Below are 12,906 nucleotides of genomic sequence, written 5' to 3'. Positions count from 1 at the left end.
AGATGGCACAGTTGACTTCTATGATGACAAATCTTGGTCAAGCATCCCAAGCTATTAATCAGAAGTTGGATGTGGTCACTGGAGACTTGAAAGAAGTAAAAACTCAAATGATTGTTATGAAGACAGATATGCAAGCGATGGATGTATCAATTAAGAAAGTGATGGATGAGCACAAGGACACAAAGAAAAAATTAACAAGCCAAGAAAAACAGATTGAAACAATACAAGCGGATCAGATGGCGGCAAAAAATCAAATGGCAATGATGGAGATGAGAGTGAAAGAGACCAACCTTCGTATACGCAATTTTCCAGATATGATGGGAGATAATAAAGAATCTGCAATACCAAATTTGGCCTACTTATTTCAGATAGATGAACAAGAATTAAAACAAGCCATTAATAGAATATACAGGATACCACTACCTGCTAGAATGAGAAGATCTAAGCCAAGAGATTTGATGATAGTGTTCTATGACACCAGAGTTAAAGACAAGATTATGAAGATTCATTATGAAAATCCAGTGTCAGCAGGAGACTCCTCTCTTATACTACTGAAGGATATTCCAAGGCATCTACTTTCACAGAGGAATAACTACAAAGACTTTGTGTCTATACTGAAAGCTAATGGCATCAAATATCGTTGGATTATGCCACAAGGTTTGGCTTTCACCTATAAGGAAGTGAAAACGACAATTCTATCCCAAGCAGATGTGGGGAAATTTTTGAGAAAATATAAAATGGACCTTAAAGAATTACCTGGAGAGAAGGAGGAAGAAGAAGAGGAAGAAGAAGAGGTACAGGGTGCAGAAGGTGGTACTAAATTATAGACTTTTTATTTTGCTAAAAAATACTACATTATGGCAAAAGCAATTTCTTGGAATGTAAATGGACTGAATGAGAAAACTAAAAGGGCCAGAATCTTCAAATATCTACAGAAATATAAATACTCCCTAATCTGCCTACAAGAAACCCATATAGCTTCAAAGCATAAAAAATACTTGGAGAAACAGATGCTTGGACAAGCATTTATTGCTTCTGCTAAAACTAAAACAAAGGGAGTGGTAATCTATGCCCACCCCAGTCTCTGTCCAGAACTAGTATATAAAGACAATGAAGGAAGAATTGTAATTATCAGAACTAAAATATTGGGACAAAGGACAATAGTGGTTGGAATCTATGCACCCAATGAAGGGAAAAAATCCTTCTATGAAAAATTACATGACCTGATAACCCAGTACGCACAAGACCAAATTTTATTGATGGGCGACTTCAATGGAATTATTCTCCCATCTCTGGACAAAAAATCAAAAGCAAAAGATATCAATGATGGATGCTTGCCTAAAACTTTCTTTGCCATGGCTTCAGAATTAGAATTACAAGACATTTGGAGAACAATGAATACAACAGCTAAAGAATACACCTTTTATTCAGCAAGACACGATTCACACTCCAGAATTGATATGATATGGGCCAGTAAATCAATTTTCACGCAACTACGTAAAATTCATATTTTACCTAGAACTTTTTCTGATCACAATCCTGTTACCTTTGATTGGAACAATAAACAAGCATTTAGATGGCGAATGAACGATAAACTTTTAAAAGACAACAAGATACAAAAGGAATTACAGGTTTTAATGAAAGACTTTTTTGAAATTAACCTTAATGGGGAAACTTCTTTAAATACAGTTTGGGACGCATTCAAAGCTGTTCTGAGAGGTTTTATGATACAGAAACACTCGGCCTGGAAGAAGACTCAATTGCAATTTACAAACAACATACTTTGGAATTTACAAAATTTGGAGCAGAAATTGGTAATGGTAACACAGGAAGAGGAGAGAAGAGAAATTCAAATACAGATTTCTGCATCTAAACACCAATTAAATTTGGTAATAATGGAGGAAATGAATAAAAATCTGAAACTTGCTAAACAAAAGTATTTTGAATATGCAAATAAACCAGGAAAATTTTTAGCAACACAACTGAAGGACTCATTTCAAAAGAAGATTATAACAAAAATCCAAACTGCTAAAGGACCAGTTTATTCAACTTCAGAAATTCAGAAAGAATTTGTTTCATTTTACTCTAAGTTATATCAGAAAGAAAATACTCCAAAACAGAAAATAGACAAATTTCTAAACTCAATACAGATGAAAGCTTTGTCAATGACCCAGAGAGAATGTATTGAAGCTCCAGTAACAAGGGAAGAAATACAAGAAGCAATACTGAGACAAAAAATGGATAAAACACCTGGACCAGATGGAATTACTGCACTATTTTATAGAACTTTTAGTGACAATTTAGTTGGATTTTTTGGTTCACTTTACAATGCAATTTTGGACGAGGGAACATCCCCGGAGACTTGGTCACACGCATTTATATCACTGATACCCAAAGAAGGAAGAGATCCAGAAAGAACATCTAATTACAGACCTATATCGCTCTTAAATGTGGATTACAAAATTTTTGCTTCGGTTTTGGCATGTAGGATAAAGCAATTTATTAAGGATCTTATACATGAGGACCAAGCAGGTTTTATACCAGGAAGGCAAATAAAAGACAATGTAAGAATTTTACTAGATTCACTGGAATATTATGACCATAATATTCAACAAACTGCGGCTTTTGTATTTTTGGATGCAGAAAAAGCCTTTGATATGGTCTCTTGGAACTTTTTGAAACGGATTTTGGATAAATTGAATTTTGGAGATCGTTTTCAGAAAGGTATATCGGCTATTTATACCTCCCAACAAGCTAAAATTTTGGTTAATGAATCAATGTCAGATAACTGCCAAATCACGAAAGGGACTAGACAGGGATGTCCCTTGTCTCCACTTTTATTTTTGTTGGTGTTGGAACCGCTATGTGTGAAACTAAGAAGTATGGAGGACATCCGCGGGCTAAGAATTAAAAAACATGAATTTAAGTTGAGAGCATTCGCGGATGACCTACTGCTAATTTTGGAAAACCCAACACAGTCAATGAATATACTTCAGGAGACTTTGGATGATTTTGGAAAAGTATCAGGCTTTAAAGTAAATCAAGAAAAAACAAAGATAATATTTAAAAATTTATCGGAAATACAACAACAGGAATTTATATCATATACTGGCTGGGAGAAAGCTAACAAAGTTAAATACCTGGGAATTTGGATCACTGCAAAGAATAAAGATCTGTTAACCAACAATTACCTCAAGTTATGGGGTAAGATTAAAACTGATATGATTATATGGTCAAACAAAAAATTGTCATTAATGGGACGTATCTCAACGATCCAAATGAATGTCTTACCGAGGATGCTCTTCTTATTCCAAAATTTACCAATAATATCACAAACAAAATATTTTGAAACTTGGAGGAAAGACATTTCAAACTTCATCTGGCAAGGAAAAAAACCAAGGACTGCTTATAAATACTTGGTGGATCTAAAAACTAGAGGAGGTTTAGCACTGCCTAACTTTCAACTCTATGCTGAAGCGGTAGCTTTAGTATGGCTAAAAGACTGGATGAATTTGTCAAATGTACGTTTGCTAGACTTGGAAGGTTATAATAACTTAAGTGGATGGCATGGTTATTTGTGGTATGATAAAATTAAACTACAAGCAACATTCCGTAATCATATAATCAGGTCCTCTCTACTTCGTATTTGGATGAGATATAAACACATTTTGGAACCAGAAACACCGATGTGGATATCGCCCCAAGAAATGCTAACTTTGCGCCCACTTAGACCAGACAAATTTATTACTTATCAAGATCTAACTAATTGGGAAGGAAAGAAATGCTCACTAAAAGACTTTCAACTGCTTAAGGATGATTTACAATGGCTTCAATATTACCAAATCAAATCAGTTTTTGTACAAGATGCAAAAAAAGGTTTCTCTAAAGAAAAATCTCCTTTTCAAAGGATTCTACTAGACAATAATACAAAGCTGATTTCTAAAATGTATAATCTCCTTTTAACAATATACTGTGAGCAGGACACGATTAAACCAACTATGATCGATTGGGCTCAAAATGTGGGACATGATATTGTTTTAAATAAATGGGAAAGATTATGGTCTAAAGATTTAAAAGGAATAAAAGCACAGTCAGTGCGAGAAAACATCTATAAAATGATGTATAGATGGTATCTAACACCCAAGAAAATTGCAAAGATTTATAAAACGATGTCCCCTATTTGTTGGAAATGTAACAAAGAAATTGGTTCCTTTTATCACATGTGGTGGACCTGTGACAAAGCCAAAGACTTCTGGGACATGATTTATAATGAACTGAGACTAATACTACAAAAGAATATATCCAAAACACCAGAAATGATGTTATTGAGTATGATTCCAGACGACTTAGCAACACAAAGAACCTTTTTGATATATGCCACAACAGCTGCGAGACTGCTTTATGCAGCGAAATGGAAAGGGCTAGAAACTCCAGAGAAAAAAGACTGGATTGTTAAAATGTTTGAAGTGGCAGAAATGGCAAAACTCACAGCTATTCTAAATGAAGAAAATGACGTTCGGTTTTTGGGGGAATGGGGGGCGTGGATGCATTATTGTGAATATGAGTTAAAATTGGGAAGAATGGAAGAATATTTTCTAATCTGATCCAGAGGATTATTTTTGATTTTTTTTTTATATTGAATAAGCATAATTATATTTACTAACAGATTATGGTTTTTTATATATGGTATTGATATTTTATCAAGATTAGATTACCTATGACGGGAGGAACTTTTTATTAAGAGGCAGATAGAGGTGATGGGGAAGTCAAAAAATTTTCCATTTCTTTTTTTCTTTTTTCTTTTCTCTTTTTTATTATATGATATGGAATTATAACAACTTTAGGTTAGAATTGAAATTCGATATTGTTATAGACGTTGTTTAATGCAATGGAAAATTTCTATTATAAAACCCAATAAAATTTATATAAAAAAAAAAGAATTTTGGTGATGTGAAAGGCCTTGACCTAAGAACCTGGAGAGCCGCTTCCAGTCTGAGTGGACAATACTGAGGATCTGATTCAGTAGAAGGCAGCTTTGTGCGTTTGCAAAACTTCCAAAGAGATAGATCGGGATGGGTCTTAGTCTGTCTGTAGCAGTAGAAAAGAGCAAGAATCTAGCACCTTAAAGACTAACAACATTTCTGGCAGGGTATATGGGCTTTCGTGAGTCACAGCTCACCTTCTTCACGGCTCACTCCTTCCAAGGGCAGGGAGATTTTGACTGAACGAATTGGGGTTGGGTGTTTCTTTCCTACTGGTGTATTTTGTTTTTATTTACTGTATTGGCGTCTCCAATGATCCCAGGCGGAGCATATGGTTCCCCTGAATTGCTGAATGTTCATGAGCACAATTAGCTGCCTTATGCAAACCTAACGTAACATCTAAAATGTCTCCCTATGTGATGAAAATACATCCTGCATATCAGATATTTACATTACGATTCATAACAGTAGCAAAATTACAGGTATGAAATAGCAACGAAAATAATTTTATGGTTGGGGGTCACCACAACATGAGGAACTGTATTAAAGGGTCGCGGCATTAGGAAGGTTGAGAACCACTGCTCTAGGCTGATCCTGCATTAAGCAAGGGGTTGGACTAGATGGCCTGTACGGCCCCTTCCAACTCTGATTCCATACAGTCCTCCTTCGCCTCCCTGCATTCTGAACATTGCTTCAGAAGCCATCCTCTTCATGTAGACAATTAGGAGATGTGTGAACCTTCATCCCTGCTATGGCAACTTCAGTTCCTAAGCAGACACTAAGCACCCTCAAATCTTGCCTACTACAGCTTCTTCCACCTTCTGCAGCAAGTGAAAGACACTGGTCCCCTCTTGGAAATGCGCATTAAATAAATAAAGTAACCACTATGTGAGCAGCAAACTGTTTTTCAACCCATGCAGCTCTTCAGATGACCACAGGAAGCTGCCTTTTACAGATCATTGGTTCCTGTTCGTTCCTTTGTTCTATCACCTCTGACAGGCAACAACAATCCAAAGTCTTGGGGGGGAGGAGAGAAAGCTCTCTCCTGCAAGCTGCTACCAAGCCCCTTGAACGGGAGATGCGGGGGGCTGAACCTATAACATTCTGCATGCAAAGCATATACTTGACTACTGAGCCCCAGCCCTAGATCTCTAGTCAGACAAAAGTAAGTATTCAGAAGCTACTGTTCTTTCAGAAGCAATCAGGGAAAATGTCATGGAAGGGTTTTGTTGAAAACTGGTCATGTGTGTAATTTTGGCCACACTATAAGGATAGTACAGAATTTAAGTTCATTTACAGTTTGTCAATATCCAGATTTACTGACTGCACCCTTACTTCGATGATTTGCTAGACTTGAAACAGACACTAGTTCTTTCAGAAAGTCGGAAATAATTTGAAAGCGCAATTGCTTGTGGCGTGTGCACTAACAGTTACGTCCAATAAGCAAGGGTTGCATGTTTCTGCCCTGTTTCTAGATAATACTCGATGTATGAACCCTTCATGAGAACTCTTTAATTACAGCATTCATTTTTTTCTAGTTAATGCCCCCCTCTATTTTCCCCCCAACACGCACAAACCAAAACAATGCATGCTTAAGCATCTTCTTGTTTCCATTCTAACACTGGAAAGTATTTTTTAAAAAAATAAACTAAACAATTGCTTCAAGTTACACATGACGTATATTCTTAGAGTAGTAACATTAGTTTAGATACTGAAAATACTTTCAGAATATTTTCTTATGTTTCCCTCAAAAGCTGGGGAAAAGCAAGTTTTTTCCATGGCTTCAAAATTTCTGGAAATTATCTATTCATAATTCAAGGCCTCTTTTCCAAGGACACTCCAAATCCAAACACTAATATACACTTCTACCACAGATCACTATCAAGAGCTTGCTTTTCAAAGCAGCAGTCAATTCAGACAAAAGTCAGATCTATCGAGACCCAAGATGCAACTGCGGCCAACCGTCTTCTTTAAAATGAGATCCTGTCACGTTCACATGCAAAGAGGGGTGTGTGGGTTTAACCTGAAAGTGCCAGAGAGTCAGAATTAAGGCTGCTGAGCCATGTCCCTCTTCAACACTGATGTCCTCTGCAGCCCCTCCCACTTGGTGCTTTTCTAACCAGCTGGGTTCAGAACTCACTGCCACAAGATGTGATGAGGGTTTTTTTTTAAAGATTTTTTTTTTAAGGAGTTGGGGAGATTTATTCAGCCCTTCCAATTTCACTCCCCCACTTTATACAGAGATCTCTCCCATTTATGTGTAAAGGTGTGCACTTGGGCCCAACCAAGTTATTTGTTTATTTATTTTAGTAACCAGGAACAAGTCCAGTACCACTAGAACAACTGCTACCAGGATTTTATATAACAGACCTGAGGGACTTTTCCCCCCCTGGACCTAGTTTATGTCTAGACAAAAGATCATCCAGAAATAGAATTCCTCAACAGAACTGTCACATCAGAATGTTCTCAGACTCTCAAAGCAGCTGGACAGACAGGCTCTGTTCAAATTGTAAGCAGGTATGCCTCAGTGGCAGGACTTTATTCCTGCACCTTGCAAAAGCAGTTCCAAGACCCAACATTAAATTCAATGTAGTCACTTGGCACTCTCACCTTTGAGACTTTTAAGGACCTCCACTTAAGCTCAAAGTCCATCTTGCTGCAACCCCACATAAAAGAGCAATTAAGATGGGGTAGGGAACCTTTTTTCCGCCAAGGGCCATTTGGATATTTATAACATCATTCGCGGGCCATACAAAATTATCAACTTAAAAATTAGCCGACCGAGCCCCAAGCAGGCAGCTGCCCCAGTTGACTCCCCCCCCCCCAGGCAAGCAGGCAGGCATCCAACTGATGGCGCACTCGGGGGGAAGGGAGTTTCCTTTTCTTGGCAAAAAAACTCACGTACACCTTGAATAGAGGCTAATCCTGTCCACGGGAGGGGGCGGATCACCAGTCTTAGATCCTTCTGAGCTAGAGATCTGTCAGGACCCACAAAGGGCCAGACCAAATGATTTCGTGGGCCCTTAAACGGCCCGCGGGCCTGACGTTCCCCACCTCTGATAAGACTTCTATAGACAGACGTCTTTCAATTGCAAGATACTGATCGTTACACATCAGACAGACCACTGACCTATGAAGGTTGACATTTTCTATTCTGACCAGCACCATCTCTCTGAGGTCTCTGGTGAGTGTCTTCCACGCCACCTACTAATCCTTGCAATCAGACATGCCAGGGATCAAACCTGCATGTGAAGTGGCCCCCCATTAACGTAGAGTCCTATGGAGTAATGAGGGCAAGAGGCTGGGTTTGAGCTTACGGCTTGCTTTATTGATCAAGGAATCATAACCGGGTGAGCCAGGATACAGACTATGAGCTCTGCAATCCTGTCACACCGAGGGAGGGCAATGCAAGAGGTTTTATAGACATTTGAAATTCCAATAACATTCTATGATAGCTTGTCAATGCAACGTCGTTAGTTTTGACAGCGCCTACCTGACCATTGCTACAATAATGAATAGAACTCTATTGTTCCCTTGCAGGGAGAAACAAAACTTAAAGGAGGGGAGGGATGGGGGGAGGGAAGGCTGTCAGAGCCTTCCGTTATCAGACATTGGAATGTGTGTGCATGCTTGGAAAGCAGGGGCCATTGGGAAGCTGCTCCTTTGGGTTATGCTCCTAAGGAGCTCATGCATGTACCGTAATTTTCGCTCCATAAGACGCACTTTTTTCCTCCTCAAAAGTGAGGGGAAATGTCTGTGCGTCTTATGGAGTGAATGCTGGCTGGGTGCGTGCGCGTCGGGACGGCGCGAGCCAGCCTTCCCCGCCCCGACGGCCAGCTGGGAGACGGGTGGAGCCGCACAGAGCCGCGCATGCGAGTAGGGGCAGCGCGAGCCGGCGTTCCCCGCCCCGACGGCCAGCTGGGAGGCGGGCGGGGCCGCACAGCCGCGCATGCGAGTCGGGGCAGCGCGAGCTGGCATTCCCCGCCCTGACGGCCAGCTGGGAGGCGGGCGGAGCGCAGAGCCGGCTCACGCCGTCCCGACGCGCATGCGCCCAGCCGGCTCTGTGCGGCCCGCCTCCCAGCTGGCCGTCCAGGCGGGGAACGCTGGCTCGCGCCGTCCCGACGCAAACGTGTGGCTCTGTGCAGCTTCGCCCGCCTCCCAGCTGGCCGTCGGGGCGGGGAAAACCGGCTCGCGCCATCCCAACGAGCACGCGCAGCTCTGTGCGGCCCCGCCCACCTCCCAGCTGGCCATCGGGGCGGGGAACGCTGGCTCGTGTCGTCCCGACGTGCAAGCATTCACTCCATAAGACAAGCTTTTAGAGGAGGAAAACAAGATTTTTTCTTGTTTTCCTCCTCTAAAAACTAGGTGCATCTTATGGTCAGGTGTGTCCTATGGAGCAAAAAATACGGTATATATTATACCTGTGATGCAGGTATGGTTACCCAGGCACAACACATGCAAAGCCAACACTCAGCCACTGAGCCATGGCCCCTCTGCTGTTAGTAGGGGTAGACCTCTAAGCACCTAAACAAGTCACCGAACCCTTCAAAGCATGACAGGTTTGGCATGATAGGTTACTCAAATTGCAACAAATGTTTTAAAATTAATGTTTTTGACCATAAACATTTTGATATATTACTTGTTACAACTTAGCGTTCTTTCCCTAAGGATCAAAATGCTTTCTAAAAGTACCAGAAAGTTGTTTAAAATGACTCCGGACTATACAATATTCCTCTATAGTATTTTTTTTAAACAGGATACTTAGACCACCCCTGCAGCTTGAGAAAGGAAGCAACTTAAAACATAGTTCAAACCACCAGCAAATAAAACAGAAAAGAAATTTGAAATTAATGCCTGAGTTCTAGTCGCCTCAACGTCACAGCCATCCAAAAAGGCAGCTGAAGTTAACACCCTCTTCTGTGACATCGCTTGCCCTCTCTGAAGGGGGGGGGGAGAAACCAAGAAGAAACTGTTCCAGCAGCTTAGATGTAAGATTAAATGTTCTAAATAAAATACGTAGGGCTGCCCTTAAGACTGACCTGGAGGCTCTAGCTGGTACAAAATGTGGTGGCGAGGCTCCCCACTGGGGCCTCGCCCCGAGACCATATACAGCCAGCGCTCCAACAACCGCACTGGCTCCAGGATCAGGTTTAAGGTGCTGGTTTTAACCTTTAAAGCCTTACCCAGTCTGGGACCCTCATATCTTCAGGACTGCCTCTCTTGGCATACCCCCCCCCCCGAAGAGCATTACGCTCTGCTGATAACTTGTTGGTGGTCCCCGGTCCGAGGAGTGTGTGGCTGTCCTCGACCAGGGCCAGGGCCTTTTCTGCCCTGGCTCCGGCCTGGTGGAATGCTCTGCCTAGTATCACCAGGCCCTGCGGGACCTGAAAGAATTCTGCAGGGCCTGTAAGACAGAGCTATTCCGCCAGGCCTATGGTTGAGGACAGCCACAGGTGAGATCAGTGCTGGCCTCCCTACTCCCCACCCCTTCTTAGTCTATAACCAACTTATTGGAGGTGGATAGCCAACCAAGTTTTAAGCTGTTATTTTATGGTTGGCTTTCATCTGCGACAGTGGGCTCTTTATACATATGACAACCATCGTTTTATAATTAATGGAATGGTTTTATATGTTTTATCATTATATTGTAAATTTTAATGTTGTAACCCGCCCTGAGCCCACCCTTGGCTGGGGGGAGGGTGGGCTAGAAGTATGAACAATAAATAAAATAAATAAAACGTTTACTGACTGCTTCAATAATGATCTGACTAGCACACCTGCATGATGCTCGGAATGCTCCTAGGTAGTTTACAGGATTCCCCAACTGACTGAAGGCTCTCTTTTTTCCTTACAGCATCACCTTGTCCACTGACTCCATCATTTTTTCCATCCTACACAAAACAAGAATTCCATTCATTAGAACACGACCCCGGCAAGCCTCGGAAGCCAAAGTTTTATCTGAAGCATTTGTACCTCCAGTGTGAAAATGTCCTGATGCTGCTGCTTACTGGCTACGTAAAGACCGTCACCAGTGAGAAAACTGTACTAATTTTTAGGAAAACACACCAGTGGAGAGAGTTGCAGAAGTGCTACCAGATTAGCTTACTTTGGGCAACCTCATCACACCCAGTGATATTTTACTTTACCCACTTGGTTCATGTCGCATTCAGGCTTCAATTTGCGTTCTCGTCTCTAAGGAAAATATTGGGGGGGAAAGATGTTTTACCAGATTACATGTAGAGGGTAGGCATACCAAGAGATCCAGTCTCTGGCACTGCATGTCACTACATCTACAGCTTGCCTGTCCAGTCCCAAATGCCATGGAAGTTAGACGTAACACAGCTTCCCTTTTGGGGGGGGGGAACCCCAATGTAATGTTTGGGACTCAGAGAACCAACCATTATTGATGAGGTCTTCTTGCTGAATTACAGAATCTTAACAGCAAAAAAAAAAATCTAATATACAAAGCCAGAACTGCCCCAAATTTGAAGGTGCATTCAAAGCAACTGAGTATTTTTCATCAGTGAAGTCAGGGTTGGAAGACCTTTGTTAAGAGGTGGCTAATCTCTCTAACTTATTAAGCACCTCTGTACTGTGGCAGACTAGCTTCTCTCCACTTCATCTCTTCTCCACTGTGAGTACATAAGAGTTTGACTACAGCAGTACCCCGGTTGGAACAGGGGAAAATACCTACCCACTGGAGGTCCCAACTGGAGGTCCCCCAATCTGGTTTTCAAAATGTAGAAATTATTTTTTCAGACTCTGTCCACCCACCCTTAAAATAAGGTGCTGATAAAAAAAGGCCCTTGAACAAAGTTCTGGTAACTGAGAACCATTTACACCCTGATAACTGGAAGTCTTGGGGTTTATTATTGCAGAACCAGAGCCAACCAGCCTTTATTCTGCAGCTTTATTTTCAGTCTGAAGGTAGATGTCCATCTCCCCCCTCGATAATGCTTCAAGGAGTGCCCACAGTACAGATCAGCCTTTACTATCTTCTATGGTTCAATGCCAGATGTGTTATGTGTTTAATTTAATTTTTAACTGTATATTTATTGTTCAAACATTTTAATGTTTTGGCATTTGCTGCCCTGGGAACCCTGATTATCTAGAAAGGCAGCATAAAAATGTTTTAAATAAATAAAAACTGGGAGAATTGCCTGGTTACTTAGGCACTCTACATTTTCATAGAATACTACTGCTTATACCCACTCACTTCTTTCGGTTCCAAATCAGGCTTTTTTGGCACAGGCTGCTCCTTTGGCACAGGATTTGTGGCTCCCCAGGCCTTTGGAGAATTCTGTAGAGGCTGTGTTGCCTGGGGCCCCTCAGGGGTGACCCAAGTCTTTGGGGACTGTGTTTTTGGTTCCATCTCTTCCCCAATGTGTGCTACCCATGGCTTTCCAGGGTTCTGTTTCTTTGGCTCTGCCTCTTCTCTAACACACGCCCCCCAAGGCTTTACAGGTTGCGATATCGGTACAGTTTCCTCCCTTGTTTGACTAACCCACGTTTTTGCCAACTCCTGCTTTTGCTCTGGCTCCTCTTTAACTTTGCTCATCCAATGTTTGGGAGAATCTTGCTGATCCCTGACCCGTGCTACCCAGGGCTTTGGAACTTCTCGCTTGTGGTCTTCTTCTTTAACTTCCCAAGGCCTCGAAACTTCTTGCTTCTTCCCTTGCTGCCTTGGGGATCCCAAAGGCTTCAGAGATTCTTGATTTTGCCTCTTCTGCTCCTGTTCCTCCATATCAACAAGTGTTTCCCATGACCTGGGAGGATCTTTCTTTTTACTGTGTTCCATTTCCCAAGGTTTCAGTTCTTCACACTTCTTGGAAGAGTAGTCAGCTTCAGGCAAGTAGCGCCTATTGAGAAACTATACAGACCAAAGAAACTTAATTGCTCACTAGCAACAATCCCGGTTTTTTAG

At 41.5% G+C, this 12,906-nt stretch overlaps 1 protein-coding gene across 1 annotated transcript in view; it reads right to left on the bottom strand.

The window, feature by feature from the left end:
• CAPRIN2 (caprin family member 2) overlaps positions 1–12,906 on the bottom strand; it is a 59,643-nt gene that overhangs the window by 31,586 nt on the left and 15,151 nt on the right. The window contains exons 8-9 of the mRNA XM_056845943.1: positions 12,199–12,852; positions 10,760–10,873 (exon numbers count right to left, since the gene is read on the bottom strand). Coding sequence (XP_056701921.1) covers positions 10,760–10,873; positions 12,199–12,852 — 768 coding nt within the window. The remainder of the gene's footprint in view (positions 1–10,759; positions 10,874–12,198; positions 12,853–12,906) is intronic.

This window comes from Euleptes europaea, chromosome 3, assembly GCF_029931775.1.
Source record: "Euleptes europaea isolate rEulEur1 chromosome 3, rEulEur1.hap1, whole genome shotgun sequence".
Taxonomy (NCBI): Eukaryota; Metazoa; Chordata; class Lepidosauria; order Squamata; family Sphaerodactylidae; genus Euleptes; species Euleptes europaea.
This window is presented reverse-complemented; position numbering and strand designations above follow the sequence as displayed.